General features: G+C 43.9%; 1 protein-coding gene and 2 non-coding genes across 3 annotated transcripts in view; all 3 read left to right on the forward strand.

Annotated features, from left to right (window-relative positions):
• The first annotated feature begins 7,998 nt into the window (after nt 1-7,998).
• TRNAC-GCA (transfer RNA cysteine (anticodon GCA)) lies at nt 7,999-8,070 on the forward strand. The gene has a single exon. It is a non-coding gene; the product is annotated as a tRNA-Cys (tRNA).
• A 1,223-nt stretch (nt 8,071-9,293) lies between these two features.
• On the forward strand, nt 9,294-9,365 carry TRNAC-GCA (transfer RNA cysteine (anticodon GCA)). Its single transcript has one exon. It is a non-coding gene; the product is annotated as a tRNA-Cys (tRNA).
• A 465-nt stretch (nt 9,366-9,830) lies between these two features.
• Nucleotides 9,831-22,552, forward strand: part of CWC25 (CWC25 spliceosome associated protein homolog) — a 58,145-nt gene continuing 45,423 nt past the window's right edge. Inside the window, exons 1-4 of the mRNA XM_069751687.1 lie at nt 9,831-9,931; nt 13,065-13,237; nt 15,653-15,889; nt 15,969-16,038. Of these exons, the coding sequence (XP_069607788.1) occupies nt 9,914-9,931; nt 13,065-13,237; nt 15,653-15,889; nt 15,969-16,038 (498 nt within the window). The 5' untranslated portion in view covers nt 9,831-9,913. The remainder of the gene's footprint in view (nt 9,932-13,064; nt 13,238-15,652; nt 15,890-15,968; nt 16,039-22,552) is intronic.

A 22,552-nucleotide genomic window follows, 5' to 3' on the forward strand; every position in this document is an offset into this window, starting at 1 on the left:
CAGTTGACTCCAGAGCAATGGATTTCAGGGCCAGAGATTCGTCATGGCTCAATCAAATCAATGAAGTCTTTAAAGGGAACCTGTCACCCCCGTTTTTTGAGATTGAGCTATAAATACTGTTAAATAGGGCCTGCGCTGTGCGTTACTATAGTGTATGTAGTGTACCCCGATTCCCCATGTATGCTGAGAAATACATTACCAAAGTCGCCGTTTTCGCCTGTCAATCAGGCTGGTCTGGTCAGGTGGGCGTGTTCACAGCGCTCTTTTCTTCCCCAGCTTTCCGTTGGTGGCGTAGTGGTGTGCGCATGTCCAGAGTTCCGACTTCCCTGCGCCCACGTGAAGACACAGCGTGCGATCTGCGCTGTAATCCCTTGCATCGGTGGGGGCGGCCATCTTCCTGGGGCCGCGCGTGCGCAGATGGAGTGCTCTGCTGCACGGGGCTTCAGGAAAATGCGCATTAGAGATCGCGGCGGCCATTTTCCCAAAGCCGAGATGCAAACTCGGCTTTGGGAAAATGGCCGCCGCGATCTCTAATGCGCACGCGCGGCTGCCCGCGGCCATTTTCCTGAAGCCCCGTGCAGCAGAGTACTCCATCTGCGCACGCGCGGCCACAGGAAGATGGCCGCCCCCACCGATGCAAGGGATTACAGCGCAGATCGCGCGCTGTGTCTTCACGTGGGCGCAGGGAAGTCGGAACTCTGGACATGCGCACACCACTACGCCACCAACGGAAAGCTGGGGAAGAAAAGAGCGCTGTGAACACGCCCACCTGACCAGACCAGCCTGATTGACAGGCGAAAACGGCGACTTTGGTAATGTATTTCTCAGCATACATGGGGAATCAGGGTACACTACATACACTATAGTAACACACAGCGCAGGCCCTATTTAACAGTATTTATAGCTCAATCTCAAAAAACGGGGTGACAGGTTCCCTTTAAGGAGGACCCTAGTTTGATTTTAAATAGTAACTATAGAGAAAATTATGAAACTATTCAGAAATTAAAAACACTGCTGCTTAGACGTATGAGGACGTGGTGGAACAAAGGGTTCCTGGAGAAATATGTCTCCAGAGGATTGATACCGAGGGGCCTGAGGGTCCAAGTATTTCCTTCGTTTGAAAATGATTTACCCTGGTTTAGGAATGGATGGGAGGAATTGGCCAATAACTGCTCCAAAGGCTTCGTGGAGCTTCTTATTAAATTAAACGAACTGACCCTTAGTGAAGTAGAGAGAGATATTGATGCTATTCAGACATCGTTGAAAAAAGATTTGACATCTGAAGCAATTAAAAAACTGAACGATGATCTAGAAAAAGACTTTGCCAAATGGGAAGATGAAATTAAATTGACTAAAACTAAAAAATTCCAAAGGGATGTTTTGGATTTCCAGAATAATCAGGTCTATCGGTGGAGACAAAAAAGAAGGAGGGGACGATCTACATCTAGAGCTCGGACTGAATCTCTCTCATCTGTGACATCAGGGGAGGATCATGATGCTGACACCTCTCAGGGGTCAGGCCAAATACCCAATAGACAGAGAAGACCGAGCATTAAGCCTCCAGAATTTGGAAAGGGGAGATTTCCCACAAAACGTAAAATACCGGCATCTAGCTACTCTGATGATAAAAAGAAAAAGACTGGAACATTGGAGGTAATCAACTTGTCCAGCCATAAATTATCAGATGCACAACTGGATGTGCTTTCTCTCGGTCTTACATTTGTACCTAATAACCCATTTAATTATTTTTCAGCCATGAAAGATTTACATTTGTTTTGTCGCAAACTAATTTTGAAAAAACTACATAACAAACGGGATAGTGAAGAAGGTGACTTAACTACCATGGCTGAAAAGGAGACATTGGCTATTCTGGTGGATTTGCTTAAAGAACAAGAGCCTGAGGCCCAAGGTATGCTTCCGAGATCGATAGCGCCTAGGTCGACCACGTTCCCTCCCTTGTCAATATGCCCACAAGTTGAGATATTCACCAAATTGGTGTTGGAGGATTTTAAAAAAATCCCCAAGTTTATTGCCAATGATAATATAACGAAATTCCAACGTCAAGCTCTGGACGAACTCAGGGCTATGGATGACGTGGTGATAAAAGCAGCAGACAAGGGGGGGAACGTAGTCATTTGGCCTACTGCCAAGTACGAGAGGGAGGTATTTAGACAGTTAGGCTGCGGAGATACTTACAGTCGTCTGTCTCATTGCCCTCTAGTTGCGTATAAAACACAATTGAACCAAATTTTGCGAGATGCATTGGACCAGGGAATCATTGATAAAAGGACCTTTGATGGCTTATCCGTGGAGTTCCCAAAGATTCCAACATTGTATCTGTTACCAAAGATACACAAGGATGCAAAAAATCCTCCTGGAAGACCTATAGTCTCTGGGATTGATGGCCTTTGTGATCCAGTCTGTAAGTACATCGACCATTATTTAAAATCTATGGTAGAAATACTCCCATCATACGTACGCGACACAACAGACATGTTGACTAAAGTGGAGGTGATGGTCCTGGAGCCGGACATGTGGCTAGTAACAGCTGATATTGAGTCATTATATACATGTATTGCCCATGATGATGGTATTGATGCGGTCCGCTTTTTCCTGGGGAACAGCAACTGGGATGGCCTACTTTGTGATTTTATTATTAGGTTGTTGCGGTTTGTGCTGACCCACAACCTATTTGTTTTCAAAGATCGGTATTATTTACAAAAACGTGGCACTGCCATGGGGGCAGCTTGTGCCCCAGCCTATGCCAACCTGTTTCTTGGTCTATGGGAGAGATCCCTTTTCCAGCAGGACGGGGTCTCTGCCGTGGACCGAGTGCAGTGTTGGCATAGGTATATTGATGATATCTTTTTCATTTGGGTATCATTGAGTTTGTGGATCAGCTCAACCGCAACCCTTTTAACATCAAATTGACCTATAAGACAAATAAGAACAAAATCGATTTCTTGGATATCAGTTTGGCGGTAGATGAGACTGGGGCTGTGCATACAGATATTTTTAGAAAAACAACTGCTGTGAATTCATTATTACATGCCTCTTCGTCTCACACCACCCATACTATCAAAGCCATCCCAGTTGGGCAATTCCTCAGGACAAAGCAGATCTGCTCAACAGAGCACAAATTCGAGGCCCAAGCAGAAGACCTGAGGAAAAGATTTAGAGCTCGGGGCTACAGCAACCGATGCATAAAACAGGGCTATTTGAGAGCCAAAAAAACTGAGAGACAAGATTTGCTCTATAAAAAAGAGAAAAAGAAAACATCAGAGAACCAGATTAGATTTATCTCTTCTTACAACTGCTATTGGAGACGTATGCAAGAGATAATTAATACTCATTGGCCAGTTCTCCTTACTGACCCAGTTTTGGCATCTAATATCCCTGTTAGGCCACAATTTACTGCAAGACGTGGCAAAAGCATCAAAGACATACTGGTAAAAAGCCATTATGTGGCAAAAGTGACAAACCCCTTGAATCCTACAAATAGGGGCCCAACATGGGGGTGCTACCCATGCGGGGATTGTTTGGCCTGCAAAAAGAAGAATTTGATCAGGAGTACTCATTTTTCATCAGCTGATGGAGCAAATAAATTTCAGATTCGGCATCATATTAGCTGTAAAAGTACATACGTTATATATCTGGCCACATGTCCGTGCTCCAGGATTTATGTCGGACTCACGTCACGTCAACTTCGCGTGCGTGTGAGGGAACATGTGAGGGACATCAAGAATGCTCAAGAGGTGGAGGATATCAGTATCCTCAAAACCCTCCCTAAGCACTTCCGTAAGATGCATGCCTGTGACCCCAAAGGTCTACGGATCATGGGGATCAATCAGGTGCATTGCGGCAGTCGGGGAGGAAATATTAAACGCCTGTTAGCACAGACCGAATGTAGATGGATTGTAACCTTGAATTTTATGGCCCCCATAGGACTGAATGAGAAGTTGAGCTTTGCTCCTTTTCTATGATCCCCTTTGCTCCTACACGTCCCCTGTCTATGCAGTTAATAATACTTTTATTTTTTATGGCTTTTAATTTTATGTGATTTTGTTTTTTCTTTTCTCTTTTCTAATCATCTTTGTTATGTCCCTAGATCGAGTTATCTCTATGTGTGCATTTTGCCGGTGCCACTATAGTCTACTATAATGCAGTGAGGTCACTCTACTACTCCAATGAGGATGGCTAAAAATATGGAAACATGAACTGGATCTTTCTCCTGGGATGAAGATATGAACGCAATTTGAGGGTCTGGGGAAGAGGGAGGGGGGGGATATTACATGTCCTTTTATATATTGCACTTTCGGTTTGTCATTTGAAACGTATATATATTTCTATGATGTACACTATTTTTGTAAATTTATACAATTGATGTATTAATATTATCATTATTATTATTTTTGTTTCACATCAATATCTTGTATAGATAATGTCTAGGTTATTACTTGGCATTGTATGTTTATATGCACATGTCACGTATATATGTCCCATATTCAGGGTCATTATTTATTATAATATCCTTGCACTTTGAACTTTATTACAGGAGCTATAATATCTATTCCCTGTAGCTGTTACATTGCACTGATTTAGTTTTCAAAGTGGATCTCCCCCTCCCCCCCTTCTCCCCCCTCTTCCCCCCCCCTTTTTTTCCCTATACCTTTTGTACCATGAAAATAATTTACATGGGCGTTTTGCTGTACCCCTAAGCACTCTATGTATGTGCGCTACATCCATGGGGATCCTATAAGTCTGGCTTCATTCCCTTTCACAAACATGCGTACTGGCCCTCCCCTTATTGATTTTAGAGATGTGTGACGCCGTCCAGCGTGTGCGCTCTGCACTCACCGGGAAAGCCCCAGATCTCCGGCTTCAATTACTCAGGTGCGCGCGTCCTCATCTGACGTCACTTGGGGATTTCCCCTGACGTGCGCTCCTGATGAACGCTGGGAAATGGACGCTCTTCCGGTCTTGTGGCGGCACGCACGCGCAATAGGACGCTGCACACAATTAGTGGCGCTATAAAGGTGCAGATATTGAGATAGCTCGGCATGATCCCTTTCTGAAAAAGCTTCCGCGAAACGCGCGTCAAGGGGTGGATCCGGTCCCTGAGCACTACATCACACTCACCATGGGTAAGCTCCCGTTCTAGTAGAAGTGCTTTATATGTACTTTACTTCCCTCAGTATCGGCACCTGCCTATATAATGATCTGAAGGGGTTTTTTCTGGCACTGGTGATATCTAGTTTCAGGAGCTATTTGGGTAAATGTATGAACCATGTTATGATATATGTAGGACATATTGGTCACTCATATGATTATTAATGACTACTTACACCATGGTGTTGTTTGGTGATGTTTGTGCTCAGGTTTTCACTTGATTTTTACTAGGGCCTCTTTTTTGTTTCTTTATTCATTTATTTATTTAGTGTTTTAGTTGTATGTTTACAATAAACTTTATTTATATTTTTCTACTTAGTGTATGGAACTCCATTTCTTTTTGATGGTATAAACTTTTGTGGTTCAGTTTCTCCTTTTACCATTGGAAAAATTAAAAAAATTGTTGCTAAAAGATCATTTTTGTGACTAAAAAGTTAAATGTTCATTTTTTCCTTCCATGTTGCTTCTGCTGCTGTGAAGCACCTGAAGGGTTAATAAACTTCTTAAATGTGGTTTTGAGCACCTTGAGGGGTGCAGTTTTTAGAATGGTGCCACTTTTGGGTATTTTCAGCCATATAGACCCCTCAAACTGACTTCAAATGTGAGGTGGTCCCTAAAAAAAATGGTTTTGTAAATTTTGTTGTAAAAATGAGAAATCACTGGTCAAATTTTAACCCTTATAACTTCCTAGCAAAAAAACATTTTGTTTCCAAAATTGTGCTGATGTAAAGTAGACATGTGGGTAATGTTATTTATTAACTATTTTGTGTCACATAACTCTCTGGGTTAACAGAATAAAAATTCAAAATGTGAAAATTGCAAAATTTTCGTCAAATTTCCGTTTTTATCACAAATAAACGCAGAATTTATTGACCTAAATTTACCACTACCATGAAGCCCAGTATGTGACGAAAAAACAATCTCAGAGCCGCTAGGATCCGTTGAAGCGTTCCTGAGTTATTACCTCATAAAGGGACACTGGTCAGATTTGCTAAAAACGGCAAGGTCATTAAGGTCAAAATAGGCTGGGTCATGAAGGGGTTAAAATTGCTCTCATCAGCTCATGTATGAGCATGTTATTCCTAATCTCACAAGAAGGGGTATAGTTCAGTGGTAGAACATCGACTGCAGATCGCGAGGTCCTTGGTTCAAATCCGGGTGCCCCCTTGAAGCACCTGTTTTTCTTCAATAGTACATTTATAAGTGTGTATGAAAAACAACAAAAGAAAATGTGTTATTCACTAGGAGGTATGTTGCATAAGTTATCACGCATTTATCCTAGGGACTTTATACCTTGTCTCCCAGGGGTATTTTCTCTATTCTGATTAAATCTGTGTGCATCATTCCAGCATTTTTTTTCCAGGGCTGGAATGGTGTTTTTAATCTAAGGTACCAGCCCATAGTTTTATACTTAACCGCTAGCATTTTCACCTTTTATTGGGACCATCTATCTAGTGATCACAACTTCTGACTAGCCGGAAGTAACGGTTACAAGCTCTCAATATAAGTCTATGAGAGCCAGAACGAGGCTCTCATAGACTTGCATTGAAAAGTCACTTGCGGCTCACCCAGCAAACACTGCAGCGATCCGGCAGGTCACAAACTGCTGGAGACTGACGGAAGTGGTGGTGATAGAAGGTGAAGACAATGGCTGGTTAGTATGAGTAGGGGCAGGGAACTTAGATTAGATACTCCTCTAAAGCGCTGCAATAAAAAAAACACACTGGAATGGTGCTTTAACCCCTTCCTAACACTGGACATATCCATACGTCATGGTCGGCTAGTACTGTACTTACCGACCTATGACTTATGGATATGTCATGGCGATTTTGCGCGTGTCAGACTGTGCGCGTGCGATCGGCATCGGGTGTGCTCTGATTCTGTCTGACACTCAGCAGCGCACTGCTCCCGGCACTTTACCCCCTAAATACTGTGATATATCTAGATCGCATTATTTAGCAGGAAAGACATTTTTTTACCTACAAGCAACCTGAAATTTCTGCACCTTGATTTCTCTTGACGGCAAAGACAGTGCCATTCCCTGGTCCTCCTTTCTGGCACCAACTTTGTGGGATACTCTTGTCAGAGTCCAATTCCTCCTCACCAGGTCAGTAGCAGTCTCTTGAAAATACATCCATACATCAAGCAGGAGTTGTGCCTCAGTTTGCACAACCATGTCAAGTGAGCAAATTTCTATCGATACTCACCCACTCAATTGATTATGTCTCACTATGCTTAGCGTCACATTTTTCTCCTTTAGGAACTTCAACACTGTTCAGCTCTCAAAATATGGCGACGCGCAAGAAAAAGTCTTTTACTGTGTGACAGCAGCCAAACAGAAAAAGCCGATTTAAATCTGGTATCGCTTTAATCACACCGACCCAAAGAATAAAGTCGCCTAATCATTCATACCGCTTTGGAAGAAGCACAAGCCCGCTCCGTCCAAAGAGCTGCTGGCTTTTGAATGCAGGTGATTCCGCATATGTTCACTGAACCGTGCGGAATCACTGCACCCTATACATTGGATGGGTGTTATTTATCTTGCGGAGACTGAGTGTCTCCACAAGATAAATAGACATGCTGCGGTCTGGAAAGACTTGCCGCATGTCCGTCTCTGCAGGGATGTTGGAGGCGTCCGTGCATGCAAAGTGGACATGGGATTTCAATCCATCCACTATGCTGTAACATCTGGCTACTGCGGGTTGGACGCTGGGAACGTAAGCAGTGTCCAACCCACAGTGTTTAGCGACCATGGGAACATATCCCAATAGACTCTTGCTCTTTACAGCTGTCTACATGTGTGAGCCTGTCATGGCTAAGCATATGAGAGGGGGTATAGCTCAGTGGTAGAGCATTCGACTGCAGATCGAGAGGTCCCTGGTTCAAATCCGGGTGCCCCCTTGAAGTATCTGTTTTTCCTCAATAATATCTTTATAGAAGGAAAAAAGATCTGTTACTAAAGTAGTAGGAGATCTGTTACTAAAGTAGCAATGATACCACAATGTGTACACTCCCACAGCATGTGCGCACTCCCACAGCATGTGCGCATACCAGGGACTCCTTCACACCTTGGTTATTTTTTGTGGGGTTGGGAGATAGGTATTTAAGGGTATGTTTCCACGTTCAGGATTGCATCAGGATTTGGTCAGGATTTTATGCAGGTAAAATCCTGACCAAATCTGCACCTCAGGTCACTGGCAGGTCACCTGCGCTGTCCTTGCGTTTTTTCTGCAATGTAAGGACATGATGCGTTCTTAAAAGAAGCGCCGCATGTGCGTTTTCGCGGTTATTCCGCATGCGTCTTTTAATGCATAGTGGAGACAGGATTTCATGAAATCCCCTCCACTATGCTGTAACATCTGGACGCTGCGTTTTTGACGCTGCGGCTCAACGCAGCGTCAAAAACGCAGCATTTCCTGAACGTGGAAACATACCCTAAGTTATCTGTTGGATTTTTTTATCGGTCACTAGCTATGTCATCCTCTGAAAATAATCCAAAACGGCTGATCAATGACTGCTTTACCACACATAGCACATGGGTCCTGCTGCTACAGTTTGTTTTAGGCTATGTGCACACGTTCAGGATTTCTCGCAGAAAATTCCTGAGAATTCCGGACATTTTCTGCAAGAAAACTGCATGCGTTTTTGACGCGGTTTTTTCCGGACACTTCCCAATGCATTTTGGAGTGGGAAATCCGCAAAAAAACCGGAAAATTAATGAACATGCTGCGTTTTTTGCCGCGATGCGTTTTTTTCACGAAAAAAAAACGCATCATGTGCACAAAACATGCGGAATTCACTCTAAATGATGGGATGCTTATTGTATGCGGTTTTTTTGCGGTTTTATAGCGTTTTTATCGGGAAAAAACGCGAAAAAACCACAACGTGTGCACACAGCCTTAAAAGCACGGCGTAAGAAAAAATGCAGAGAAATGGGGCAGCACAAAAACAGTCTCAAGATTACTATTAAATGTAGAGGTTGTATTTATTATGCTTTTTGCCGTATCAGAGGTTAGTACTTTTCATGAGTAAGTCACATATATGATGCAAAGAAACAGAAACATTGTCCACTTGTTGCACTTCCTAAACTCCTGTACAGTCACAGCCCAGTAAGTAACTGAAGAGGGGGTATAGCTCAGTGGTAGAGCATTCGACTGCAGATCGAGAGGTCCCTGGTTCAAATCCGGGTGCCCCCTTCATCATGTTTTGATGCCATTTTACACACTCCAACTACCCAAACAGAAATCAAATTGTGTGGGTGTCAGATTTATGGCGCTGATGATGTATCGATAAGAATACCCCTATTATTCCAGGACTTATGTGTCCATCAGTGAAGGAGGAGCCAGGGGCAGCTGCTTTATACAGGAGGCAGGGCAGGCAGTGTCCGTGTCTACCTTCTACCGACGGTGACATCAGCGGATCAGCTGCGTAGAATGATGACGTGTACAGTGGACGTATACACTACAATCAAATATCCCGCCTGTGACTGCACCGCTCCCAGGGAATACTTATACTTGCAGTCCCACGGCCACCAAAGGGTTGGAAACATGCAAATTCCACATAGTCGACGTAAACTGACACTGCCCACGTGATACGGCCCTTTAAATAGTCACATGACCTTCGCTTTGCGTTCCACACTGTGTGGTTATTTCCGTTTCCGGCTCAGGTTTATGACGTCACGTGGAGTCCTACATACACGAAAATTACCTTCCTGGAGTGAAGCTGCGGCTGCCGGAAGTTAATCATGGGAGGAGGAGACCTGGTACAGTACTTTATATATGTATCACTAAGTCTATATTAATAATGCTCTGACAGCATACAGCCGACTCCTGGAGCCCAGCTATGGGGAAACGACACCAGCTAACATGATGGGGGTTATAGTGTCACTACACAGTATGTGTACACACACACACCACGTACACACACACACACCACGTACACACACACACACCACGTACACACACACACCACACACACACACACCACGTACACACACACCACGTACACACACACACATCACGTACACACACACACACCACGTACACACACACACACCACGTACACACACACACACACACCACGTACACACACACACACACCACGTACACACACACACCACGTACACACACACCACGTACACACACACACCACGTACACACACACACACACCACGTACACACACACACACACACTCACCACGTACACACACACACCACGTACACACACACCCCACACACACACACCACGTACACACACACCACGTACACACACACACCACGTACACACACACACCACGTACACACACACACCACGTACACACACACACACCACGTACACACACACGCCACGTACACACACACACACCACGTACACACACACACACCACGTACACACACACACACCACGTACACACACACACACCACGTACACACACACACACCACGTACACACACACACACCACGTACACACACACACCACGTACACACACACCACGTACACACACACACACCACATACAAACACACACACCCACAAACACACACCGCTATAGGTTTCCCTTATATGAATATATTTAATAAAGGTGATTGCCACGATCCGCTCATAAGAGCCATAATTGCGCCTCTGGTCCAAACTGTGCGCTTTCCGACGCTACTATATGGGCTGCTTTTATTCCCAAATATATGTGTTTAAGTTAAAAAAAAAACGAAAAGTCAATAAAGGCGGACAACCTATTTAACCCTTTCGGAACAGGTCAATCTTTCATATTTTTTTCTCTTTTTTTAAGAGCCATAACTTTTATTTATTCATCAACGTGGCGGAATGAGGGCTTGTTTTCTGCAGGACAATTTGTAGTTTTGAGTGACTTCATTCAGATCACCATATAATATACAGAAAGATGTGGGGGGGGGAGGGTTGGGGAATTCCAAGCAAGATGAAATGTGAAAAAAATGTAATTCGACCTTTTTGGGTTTCGTTTTTACAGCATTCACTATGCGGTAAAATATCCTGTCAACGTGATTCTCCAGGTCTCTACATGTATGGCGACACCAAACTTACGCTAGGTTCACATTGCATTAATGGGTTAACGCTAACGGACTGTGTTGCACGGCATAAATGTCGCAATTAACGCCGTGCAATGGGTCCGTTAGCGCACCCATTGACAGCAATGTTATTTTTTGCTGTAGCACATCGCTAGCGCATGCCATTTTCGGCACCCGCTAGCGATGTGCCGTTCTTTTGTGACGGACCTCGGACGCTGCTTGCAGCGTCTGAGGTCCGTCCCTCGCTAGCGCAGATTGGGGATCTGCGCTAGCGGGGATGCCGAACGCGGACCCTAAACAAACATTGCGTTAGCGCAATCCACTAGCGCTATGCGCTTAACGGATTGCCCTAACGCAATGTGAACCTAGCCTTAGATTTTTTGATTTAAAGAAGCATTCTCATTCATTGTTTGTGCTGCCACTGAAAACTGTAGCCTTTCTATCTCCGCTGATGGAGCTTCACATGGACTGTTTTGTTTTTTTGTATAGAGAACTGACGTTTTCATTGATGTAATTTTGAGGTCCATACGACATTTTGATCAATTTTTACAGTTTTTTTGTTTGTATTTAAGTGCACATTTCTGGCATTCCTTGTTTTTTTTGTCTTTGCATCATTTTCTGATGGAGATAATTAATTTGATATTTTGATAAATGTAACTTTTACGGCCGAGCCAATATCAGATTTTTTAATGTTTTTCCTTATTTATAACGGGGGAAGAAGGCATTAATTTGTATGTTTGTTTTTTTTAATGTTTTTAGATTTAACTTTTTTTTTTTTTAATCTTATTTATTCGTCCCCTTGGGGCGCTTGAACCTGCCATCATCTGATCACCTGCACTATAAACTGTAATACCACGATTGATTATTGCTAAGCTTCAGAGGAAGACCAAGATGGCAGCAACGGGACCTTCAAATGTCATCAGGGTTCCATGGTAACCTGTCACATTCTGCGTTCACATCTAATGTGGACAGATAGGTCACTACTTAAACAGCCCATTCTCATTCCTCATGTTTGGCCCCATTAAAATAAAAACACCTATACTCGCCTCTTGTGCCGGTGCTGTTCCAGCGGTGTCAGCAATCACGTTCCAGCGGGGCTCTCGTGCAGTTTTTATGACGTGTGACCCCGGTGCCCTATCAGTGCTGGTGTCACTGTCCTCGCCTTTAGACAAATCGAATATCAAGAGCAAGTCACCACTGCTGGACTATATAAGTGGCTGGTAACCTAGGCAACAAGCAGTAAACAAAAAATAAAGCAAAACTAATCAGCATGGGATGAAAGCGGAATTTTAGTAAACCATAAATTGGAAAGTTGATTGTTTCCACAATCGCCTTCCAACTATATCCATTAATGAGGATGGGTTTAACCCTTTAATGGCTTTCCCCTGCTGCTCTCTCTTTTTTTTTCAAGAACATGTTATGACAGGCCAATAGAGTAAAAATGCAATGTAAATCTGCCTGATCAGCTGCTTTCCATGCAAGATATATATCATTTTTGGTAAAATGTGTTATAGTAGTTTGTCCGGCTCTAATGCCTTCTTTGTTAAAAGGGCTGCAAATTGGCAGGGTCACAGCTAGGGGTGGGCAATTGCCAGGCCAGAGTTGCTCCAGCCATCCTCTTTGCCATGGCCAGGCTGTTTGATACAGGGCCAGGGCAGCGGACTGAACCTTTGTTCCTGCTGAAGGAAAGTCTTGGTTTTGCTATAAATGCTTGTTGTGGCATCTCAATGCAGAATTATTCAACGAGCGCAGGGTTTCTGAATTCTGAAGCATTCATTGGTCTGGAACAGTTCAGAAAATTAGCACAGACATATGTGTACCACTAAACCTTGTCAAATCTGTTTATTTCCTTAGAATCTGAAGAAGAGCTGGCATCCACAGACATTGCGCAATGTGGAGAAAGTGTGGAAAGCCGAGCAAAGACATGAGGCGGAACAGAAGAAAATCGAAGAGCTTCAGAAGGAGCTGCGGGAGGAGAGGGCTCGAGAGGAAATGCAAAAATATGCGGAGGATACGGGAGCTGTAAAGTGAGAGGCTGTGATGAGTGAGAGTGCGGTCACCTCTGTGGCAAATCATTCTTACCCTTCCGAACTGTTGTATAATAGAGCTGCCAAACAGTGATTCTCAGCACCTCTTTCCTTTTTTGATGTTTCACATGAAACCACCAGTGTCAGATGTCTGGCATCTGTCTATCTTTAGCAGTCCGGAACTAAGAAACCTAGATGTCATCAGGAAATCATTTGTCTGGCAGTTTTTAAGAATATGTCCAATTATGGCAACAACTTATAATATAATATATATAATCTTTATTTTTATATAGCGCTAACATATTCCGCAGCGCTTTACAGTTTGCACACATTATCATCACTGTCCTGATTGGGCTCACAATCTAGAATTCCTATCAATATGTCTTTGGAATGTGGGAGGAAACCGGAGTGCCCGGAGGAAACCCACGCAAACACGGAGAGAACATACAAACTCTTTGCAGATGTTGTCCTGGGTGGGATTAGAACCCAGGACCCCAGCGCTGCAAGGCTGCTGTGCTAACCACTGCGCCACCGTGCTGCTTATGAAGGCTTTGTACACCTTAAGGAGTCTGTCGCAGCCAAAACTCATATTAAACCATTTATCCATTCATATATGGGACTCAGCCCTGCACACACTTATAAGGCATGAGCTGAGAGCACACAGTGTCTGTCTGAGCAGGTGCACACTTATCCTCCTGTTTGCATCTGTTTCTCGCGGCACATAAGATCACATAGTAAGGGCAACCGATGCTGACTGGAGAGAGGTATGACAGCATGCACACACACAGTGTCAGACACTGTGTGCTCTCATCCTTATCTCATGCTAGCTTTGGCCGCCCGCTACTCTGTCATCTTGTGTGCAGCAAGTGGCCATTGTAGACAGGAGAGGAGGATGAGTGGACCTGCTCGGACTGACTCTCTGTGCTTGTGGCTCATGTCTTGTCAATATGTGTAGAGCTGAGGACTCAGTTCTGGCACTGCTCCTAAGTGACTTCTTTCAATAAAAATAAGGGCAGTGGCAGAGGATTGTAATTATGGGGGTAGAACAGTGCACCGAGTCCTTGGCCGCGCCAAAAGTGCATTGAGGGCCCATCATTTACATGTCCTATAAAATTGGTTTTACGTAAAATAATAATCTATAACAACTACTATGTTTTTATAGGGGCTAAGTTCCTTATATGAATGCAGATTATTATTATTATTATACATTTTTATAGCGCCATTTATTCCATGGCGCTTTACATGTGAATACGGGGCAAATATAGATCTGGCTTAAGTTTATTTTATTTTGTTGGGAATGGGGTTAACAGTCTCTTTCATGATGAGAGGCTTTCTTTTGGGGTTGTGTGCCCATTTGATGTAGCAGTTCTTGCGCATATACAATTCTAGAGTTGTTTAGAGGGTCATTCCACTGGATGTCCCATAAATATCTGATGGTTGAGGATTGCTTTAGACTCACACCTGCAGAACTCCTGGAAAAGTGAATGTGAGAGTCATGCCAACCACATCATTCACAGTGATCAGAGGGACAATATCTGGAGAGAGTTTCATGTCTTATAAGTGGGATTTCTATCTATTAGACATTTATACCGTATTCTGTAGGTAAGTTATAAATATCTATGATGGGTATAACCATATAATTAGGACCACCCACATTTAATGATCCTTGTTGCTTTTCTCCTTGATAGTCAGTTTGCTACACTCTTCATTGCCTTTTGTGTAGATTTAGTTGTGGAAAATGTCAGATATGTATGTAGCTGCTACACGAAAGCTGGAGAGCATCTTAACATGGCAATGTCTACCATTTGAACAGAGGATAAGGTAGTTGATGTTGTTTCATAGATGAGCAGAATTTGCCCTTTCCTTTTGTTGCAATATACACATGCACGCCTCAGACATAATTGTGGGGTGCCAGTGGGTTGCTATGATAGCCTTGGGTATCCTGGAGACCCCCATTCCAGTCATGTAAGTGCTTCTATCAAGACCTGTGGCTGGCCTTCATTGGAGATTGTGATTTTTATTATATACTGAAATACTGTATAGTTGCAGTATATAGTATAAGCGATCAGACAGAGTTAATGTCCGGAGCGAGTGTGATTTGCATACATGTGGTCACTTGCTGACTAGATGCATGCGACTTCACTCATTGCAAGTGTATTGAGCGAGGCCGGATGCAATCTAGTCGCAGAGTGGCTGGAAGCATGCAAATTGCATATTTTTGGTCACCTGACTGCCGGCACCAGAGAATCCTTACAGTCCGCAGTGTGCACGATGTGAAGATTCACAAGTCTGCAGTTACTCAACCCCTTAAAAAATGTGCAATATGTATCAAACATTGCAAAACATTTTTATGTGTACGTTTACATTTGTATTTCCTGCTGTCAGTAGCTGTTAATTTGTGTTATTCTTTCTCAGAAAAAAAGATGAAAAGTTGGATTGGATGTACCAAGGGCCAGGTGGGATGTTGAACAGAGATGAATACCTTCTTGGGCGCCCAGTGGACAAGTTCATCCTTGATAAAATGGAAGATCCAGAATCGGGTCCTTCTACTGAGACTGGACTTCTCCCAGGATCAATATTCAGTAAACCTGGAGCTGCATCAACCTTGGATATTGCAAACAAGATTCGCGAGGATCCGCTCTTTATGATTAGGTGACTTTAGCTTCTGGAATATTCTGTGCCACTAGACTTTTTCAGAACCCACAGCATTATTTCTTTTTTTAATCTTCAGGAAACGAGAAGATGAGAAAAGGAGAGAAGTTCTAAAGAATCCTGTAAAAATGAAGATGATTAGAGAACTGGTATGTGAAACGTTTTATTCCAGGGTTACAATGTAGTCGCCTGTCTATTTACCTTTGTTCTGAATTCACACTGGTTATATGACCATCATGTCTCTATTGTTCCCACTACACATATGGAAGCTTGGAACATTCAGCCTCCATAGTCCCAGAAAAGGTCTTTCCCTTGATCATCTCCCATTTAGTATCCTTCATATGAGGCTCAAACCGACACAGACTGAAACTGACCACTCTTCAGAGACCTGGTGTGAGACAGGTGCGGCACTCCCAGACTTCTTTTTATACTACTTAGCCGACTAACTTCACTTTCTACAACACTGCATAGCACATAATCATTTGCCTAATTCCAAACAACACCTTGTGCAATGTTTAAGCCTTTGGAAGGGGCTTGGAGGCACCAGAGCAATACTCACAGTCCTTCTTGCCAATTCACAGACTTGCGGTTTCTGTGTGGTTAGCTACTCAAAAAAATGTGTAATTCAAGGCACAGAAGAGTACTCCTTATGGCACGACAATGCTCTTCCCAAATTAATACATGCCCAAGATGCTCAGTTTTGGTGGAACTTGGGGGGTCAAGACACTGGCACAGGTATATATCCTGGATTTTCTTGTTTCGTTTGATCAATATCAGCAGTTCTATTAAGCCACCAGACATGTTTTCTTTAGGTATCTGCAATTAAGGCATGCCCTAAATACCCACTTCCCAGACACTGGGAACTTTCTTCAATATAAAATAGAAATTGTCCTGAAAATGTTAAGGTATGGAAGCCTTGGTTTGATTCCCCTTTGACTCACATTAGTCCCCAGTTGATGAAGAGTGTTGTCTCATGATAAAGTATGTGAAATTTGGTGCCTGAGATGGGTGTCTTCCAGTTTGGGTAAGATGAGACTCGATGATAAATAGCGATTGGATAAAACGTAACCTTTATTAGGTCTAAATATAAAATCTATAAACAAACAAAACAACAGGGAAAGGAAACCCTTGTGCCCATGTGACCCTTACCAACACAGAATAGGGGAAAAAAGTAAACAAAAACACAAAAATATTGACAGTGCCATAGACACCTATGTAGAAGCGGAGCAAGCAACACGTATGGCTGCCAGCAACCGACAATATGCTCCAAACAAAGGTGCTGTATACAACCAATCTACTCAGACGTATATGTTGGGCTTGGAATTAGTAAGCAAAAGTATCCCAAATTGCTGCCTAAATATGCCATGAGTATACTCCACATAGATGTAGCACCGCTTAATACTGGTCCTATTTATTTTGGTTAATTGAACACAGTATAATGCACTGTTGCTACAGTCTATCATCACTACAAAATAAATATAACAGTGTGCACTGGTCCAAAACCCATGAAAGCTACAATATGACCAAATATATGTCAAAATCACTTAAGCGGTGCCATACGCACAATGTGTCGTATGCAACTGTCAAAGAACCTAGCAGCGTATAGGAGGCATATGAGCGAAAAGTGACCATGAGAAGTATTGACATACGAAAACAAAACCGAGACCATGCTGCCCCATGAGAAAATTCATGAGCGTCCCTCTGTATGTGTCAATACAGTCCAGGTCTTATGGAGAAATTTGCCAATACTGTCAGACACATTTGTGCCACTCTCTCCATATAGCTCAATTAAATGGATGGATCTCACCCAGTGTTGGAGAGCATAGTCCTATCTCTCAAAGGGCGAGGCTGCCTCCACTAGATAATGGCGTCTCTCCAAACTCTCAAGATATGAGACTCGTTGCATGTTAACATCAAGGTTATCTTTGTCGCACAGTATTAACCCCTTAAGCCCCAAGGGAAGTTTGCACGTTAATGACCGGGCCAATTTTTACAATTCTGACCACTGTCCCTTTATTAGGTTATAACTCTGAAACGCTTCAACGGATCCCGATGATCCTGACATTGTTTTCTCGTGACATATTGGGCTTCATGATAGTGGTAACATTTCTTTGATATTACCTGCGTTTATTTGTGAAAAAAACGGAAATTTGGCAAAAATGTTGAAAATTTCGCAATTTTCCAACTTTGAATTTTTATGCCCTTAAATCACAGAGATATGTCACACAAAATACTTAATAAGTAACATTTCCCACATGTCTACTTTACATGAGCACAATTTTGGAAACATTTTTTTTTGTTAGGGAGTTTTAAGGGTTAAAAGTTGACCAGCAATTTCTCATTTTTACAACACCATTTTTTTTTTTTAGGGACCACATCACATTTGAAGTCATTTTGAGGGGTCTATATGATAGAAAATAACCAAGTGTGACACCATTCTAAAAACTGCACCCCTCAAGGTGCTCAAAACCACATTCAAGAAGTTTATTAACCCTTCAGGTGTTTCACAGGAATTTTTGGAATGTTAAAACAAAAAATGAACAAAAAATTTAATTCAGCTCCAATTTGTTTTATTTTACCAATGGTAACAGGAGAAAATTGACCCCAAAAGTTGTTGTACAATTTGTCTTGAGTACGCCGATACCCCATATGTGGGGGTAAACCACTGTTTGGGCGCATGGCAGAGCTCGGAAGGGAAGGAGCGCCATTTGACTTTTCAATGCAAAATTGACTGGAATTGAGATGGGACGCCATGTTGCGTTTGGAGAGCCACTGATATGCCTAAACATTGAAACCTCCCACAAGTGACGCCATTTTGGAAAGTAGACCCCCTAAGGAACTTATCTAGATGTGTTGTGAGAGCTTTGAACCCCCAAGTGTTTCACTACAGTTTATAACACAGAGCTGTGAAAATAAAAATAATTTTTTTTTCCACAAAAATTATTTTTTAGCCCCCAGTTTTGTATTTTTCCAAGGATAACAGGAGAAATTGGACCCCAAAAGTTGTTGTCCAATTTGTCCTGAGTACGCCGATACCCCATATGTGGGGGGGAACCACCGTTTGGGCGCATGGCAGAGCTCGAAAGGGAAGGAGCGCCATTTGGAATGCAGACTTAGATGAATTGTGTTATGATCCGGTGACCTTGGAGCTGCATGAGAACTTTCACTGGAGAAGGTGGCCACTATACTGACCGCAATCCTGAACTTAACACCGCAACTATAAGTAGCCGTGGAGTGTACCTAACACACCTAGACACCTCGTCACAGCCGGAGGACTAAATACCCCTGAAGATGGAAATTGGAATACTATCTTGCCTCAGAGAAAATCCCCAAAGATAGACAGCCCCCCACAAATATTGGCGGTGAGTCGGAGAGGAAAAAACATACACAGGAAGAAAAACAGGATTTAGCACAGGAGGCCACTCTAGCTAGATAGGACAGGATAGGACAGAGTTCTGTGCGGTCAGTATTAAAACCCGTGAAAACATCCACAGCAGAATATACAAAAAACTTCCTACATCTAACTAAAAGATGTAGGAGCGTAAATCTGCAACTCCAGTGAATCCTACAATCAGAGCAGGAATAAAACTGAAACAAGTACACAGCAGTGTGCCACAGATACAAAAACCAAACACTTATCTTTGCTGAATTTGGCAGCAAGCAGGAGAAGCCAGAAAGTGATCCAACACTTCACAAGGAACATTGACAACTGGCAAGGGCTAAAGGATCCTGCACACCTAAATATCCCAGTCAGAATTGTAATCATCCGATACACCTGGCCAGGACTGCGAGTCAGGGACAACTGCATTCCCACCTACAACCATTGGAGGGAACCCAAGAGCAGAATTCACAACAGGATTGGTCTGCAGGTGTCACGTTGCATTTGCAGAGCCCCTGTTGTACCTAAACAGTAGAAACCCCCCACAAGTGACCTCATATTGGAACCTAGACCCCCCAAGGAACATATCGAGATGTGTTGTGAGAACTTTGAACCCCCAAGTGTTTCACTACAGTTTATAATGCAGAGCCATGAATATAGTCATTTTTTTCCCACAAAAAATGTTTTTTTAGCCCCCTAAAGTTTTATTTTCCCAAGGGTAACGAGAAATTGGACCCCAAAAGTTGTTGTCCAATTTGTCCTGAGTACGCTGATACCCCATATGTTAGGGTAAACCCCTGTTTGGGTGCACGGGAGAGCTCGGAAGGGAAGGAGCACTGTTTTACTTTTTCAACGCCGAATTGCCTTGAATTGAGATCGGACGCCATGTTGCGTTTGCAGAGCCCTGATGTGCCTAAACAGTGGAAACCCCCAATTCTAACTGAAACTCTAACCCAAACACACCCCTAACCCTAACACACCCCTAACCCTAATCCCAACCCTACCCATAGCCCTAACTCCAACACACCCCCAACCATATCCCTAACTTTAGCCCCAGCCCTAACTGTAGCCCCAACCCTAGCCCCAACCCTAATCCTAGCCCTAACTCTAGCCCTAACCCTAATTGGAAATAAATACATCTTTTAAATTTTATTATTTTTCCCTAACTAAGGGGGTCATGAAGGGGGGTTTGATTTACTTTTATAGCGGGTTTTTTAGCGGATTTTTATGATTGGCAGCTATCACACACTAAAAGACGCTTTTTATTGCAAAAAAATAGTTTTTGTGTGTCCACATTTTGAGAGCCATAATTTCTCCTACACCTCATTAGGGGACACAGGACCATGGGTGTTATGCTGCTGCCACTAGGAGGACACTAAGTAATACAGAAAGAATAGCTCCTCCCCTCCAGTATACACCCTCCTGCTGGCTCCAAGTGAACCAGTTCTTGCTTAGTGTCTATAGGAGGCACTTGGGTCTGCTTTCAAACCCCACCGTTTTTATTTTAGTTTTTTACTTTTTACTTCTATTTTTTTCCCTTAACGGAGCGAATGGGGGCGACAGATCCTTTCTAGGTTCCGATCTCCCTCGAATCATCAACAGGCAAGTACGTGGAGCGTCCCTCCCGTATCCTTTCCTGCAACGTTGGATGCCAGCCCTGAGCTCACCTTACGGGCAACGGTTCCTTTGCGTTCCGATCTCCCCCCTCCATAGCAGGCGACCACATGGAGTAAATCCAAAAGAAGCGAATGGGGGCGACGGATCCTTTCTAGGTTCCGATCTCCCTCGAATTATCAACAGGCAAGTACGTGGAGCGTCCCTCCCGTATCCTTTCCTGCAACGTTGGATGCCAGCCCTGAGCTCACCTTACGGGCGACGGTTCCTTCGCTTTCCGATCTCCCCCCTCCATAGCAGGCGACCACATGGAGTAGCCCTCCATCTACCTCTCCTGGAGCCAGATGCATAGCCGGACATAAATATGTATGGCGTCCGTGCAGCCCCCCACTGCATCACCACTGATATAGCGGATGACGCAAGGCGACAGAAGCTCTCCACCCCCTCCCTGACTATGGCGATGGTGGATTGAGCACCGGCCCACCACATCTACCGTGAGTACACCTGCGGGGCCAAGGCGCTGGGAGGTCCTACTCCCTGGGATAAGAAATCGCTTTTTCCTGTCTTCTCCTCCCAGGGCAAAGGCATCAGAGTTCTTCCAGACCATAAGCTCGCTAAAAGAAGACGGGGTTATTATCCCGGTCCTTCAAAGTGAAAGGTTTCAAGGTTTTTATTCAAACCTGATCATTGTTCCAAAGAAGGACGGTACAGTACGGCCCATACTGGACCTAAAACTGCTGAACAAGTCCGTCAGGGTACGACGGTTCTGAATGGAATCGTTTCGTTCTGCCATCGCCTCCATGGAAAAAGGCGAGTTCCTGGCGTCTATAGACATCCAGTTCAGGAACAACACTTCCAATTCGTTGTATTGGCCTTCAGCCTCGCCACTGCTCCCACGGTATTCACAAGGTCATGGCGGCTGCCGTGGCCATCCTTCACAACCGAGGCATAGTGGTGCTACCGTATCTAGATGATATCCTCATCAAAGGCCCCTCTTTCCGCGCCTGCAAGGAGGCTGTGAACATCACAATAGATTCTCTTTCTCGCCTGGATTGGAAGATAAACTTCAAAAAATCTTTCCCAGTACAGGCTTAGCGAATTTCCTTTCTAGGAATGATACTGGACTCGTCCCAGGGGTTGGTGCTTCTTCCCCCGGAAAAGATCTCAGCCTTACAGCGGGAAGCTCAGAAGCTCTCTCAACATTGCACTCACTCTCTGCGCTTCAGTATGAGAGTCCTCGGACTGCATGGTAGCAGCCTTGGAAGCGGTTCCATTTGCCCAGTTACACCTCTGTCCCTTACAGCATACCATCCTGGCTGTTTGGGACAGGAACCCGTTCTCCCTCGACCGTCGGTTCTTCCTTCCCCACCGAGTCAGTCTCTCAGGTGGTGGACATTAAATTCCTCCCTGAATCAAGGGAAGTCTTTTCTTTCAGTACATTGGCTAGTTGTGACAAGATGCCAGTCGTCTAGCAGTATGGCAGCCATGAACGAGATAGGCTACATTCTCCATTGGGTCGAGGAAAACCGCTCAATAATATGTGCGGTTCACATCCCGGGAGTGCACAATTGGGATGCAGATTTCCTCAGTCGTCAAGGCCTCGATTCTGGGGCGTGGTCTCTCCATATGGAGATCATCCACCAGATCTGCTGTCGTTGGGGAACTCCGGA

This window comes from Ranitomeya imitator, chromosome 2 (genome assembly GCF_032444005.1).
Source record: "Ranitomeya imitator isolate aRanImi1 chromosome 2, aRanImi1.pri, whole genome shotgun sequence".
Lineage (NCBI taxonomy): Eukaryota > Metazoa > Chordata > Amphibia > Anura > Dendrobatidae > Ranitomeya > Ranitomeya imitator.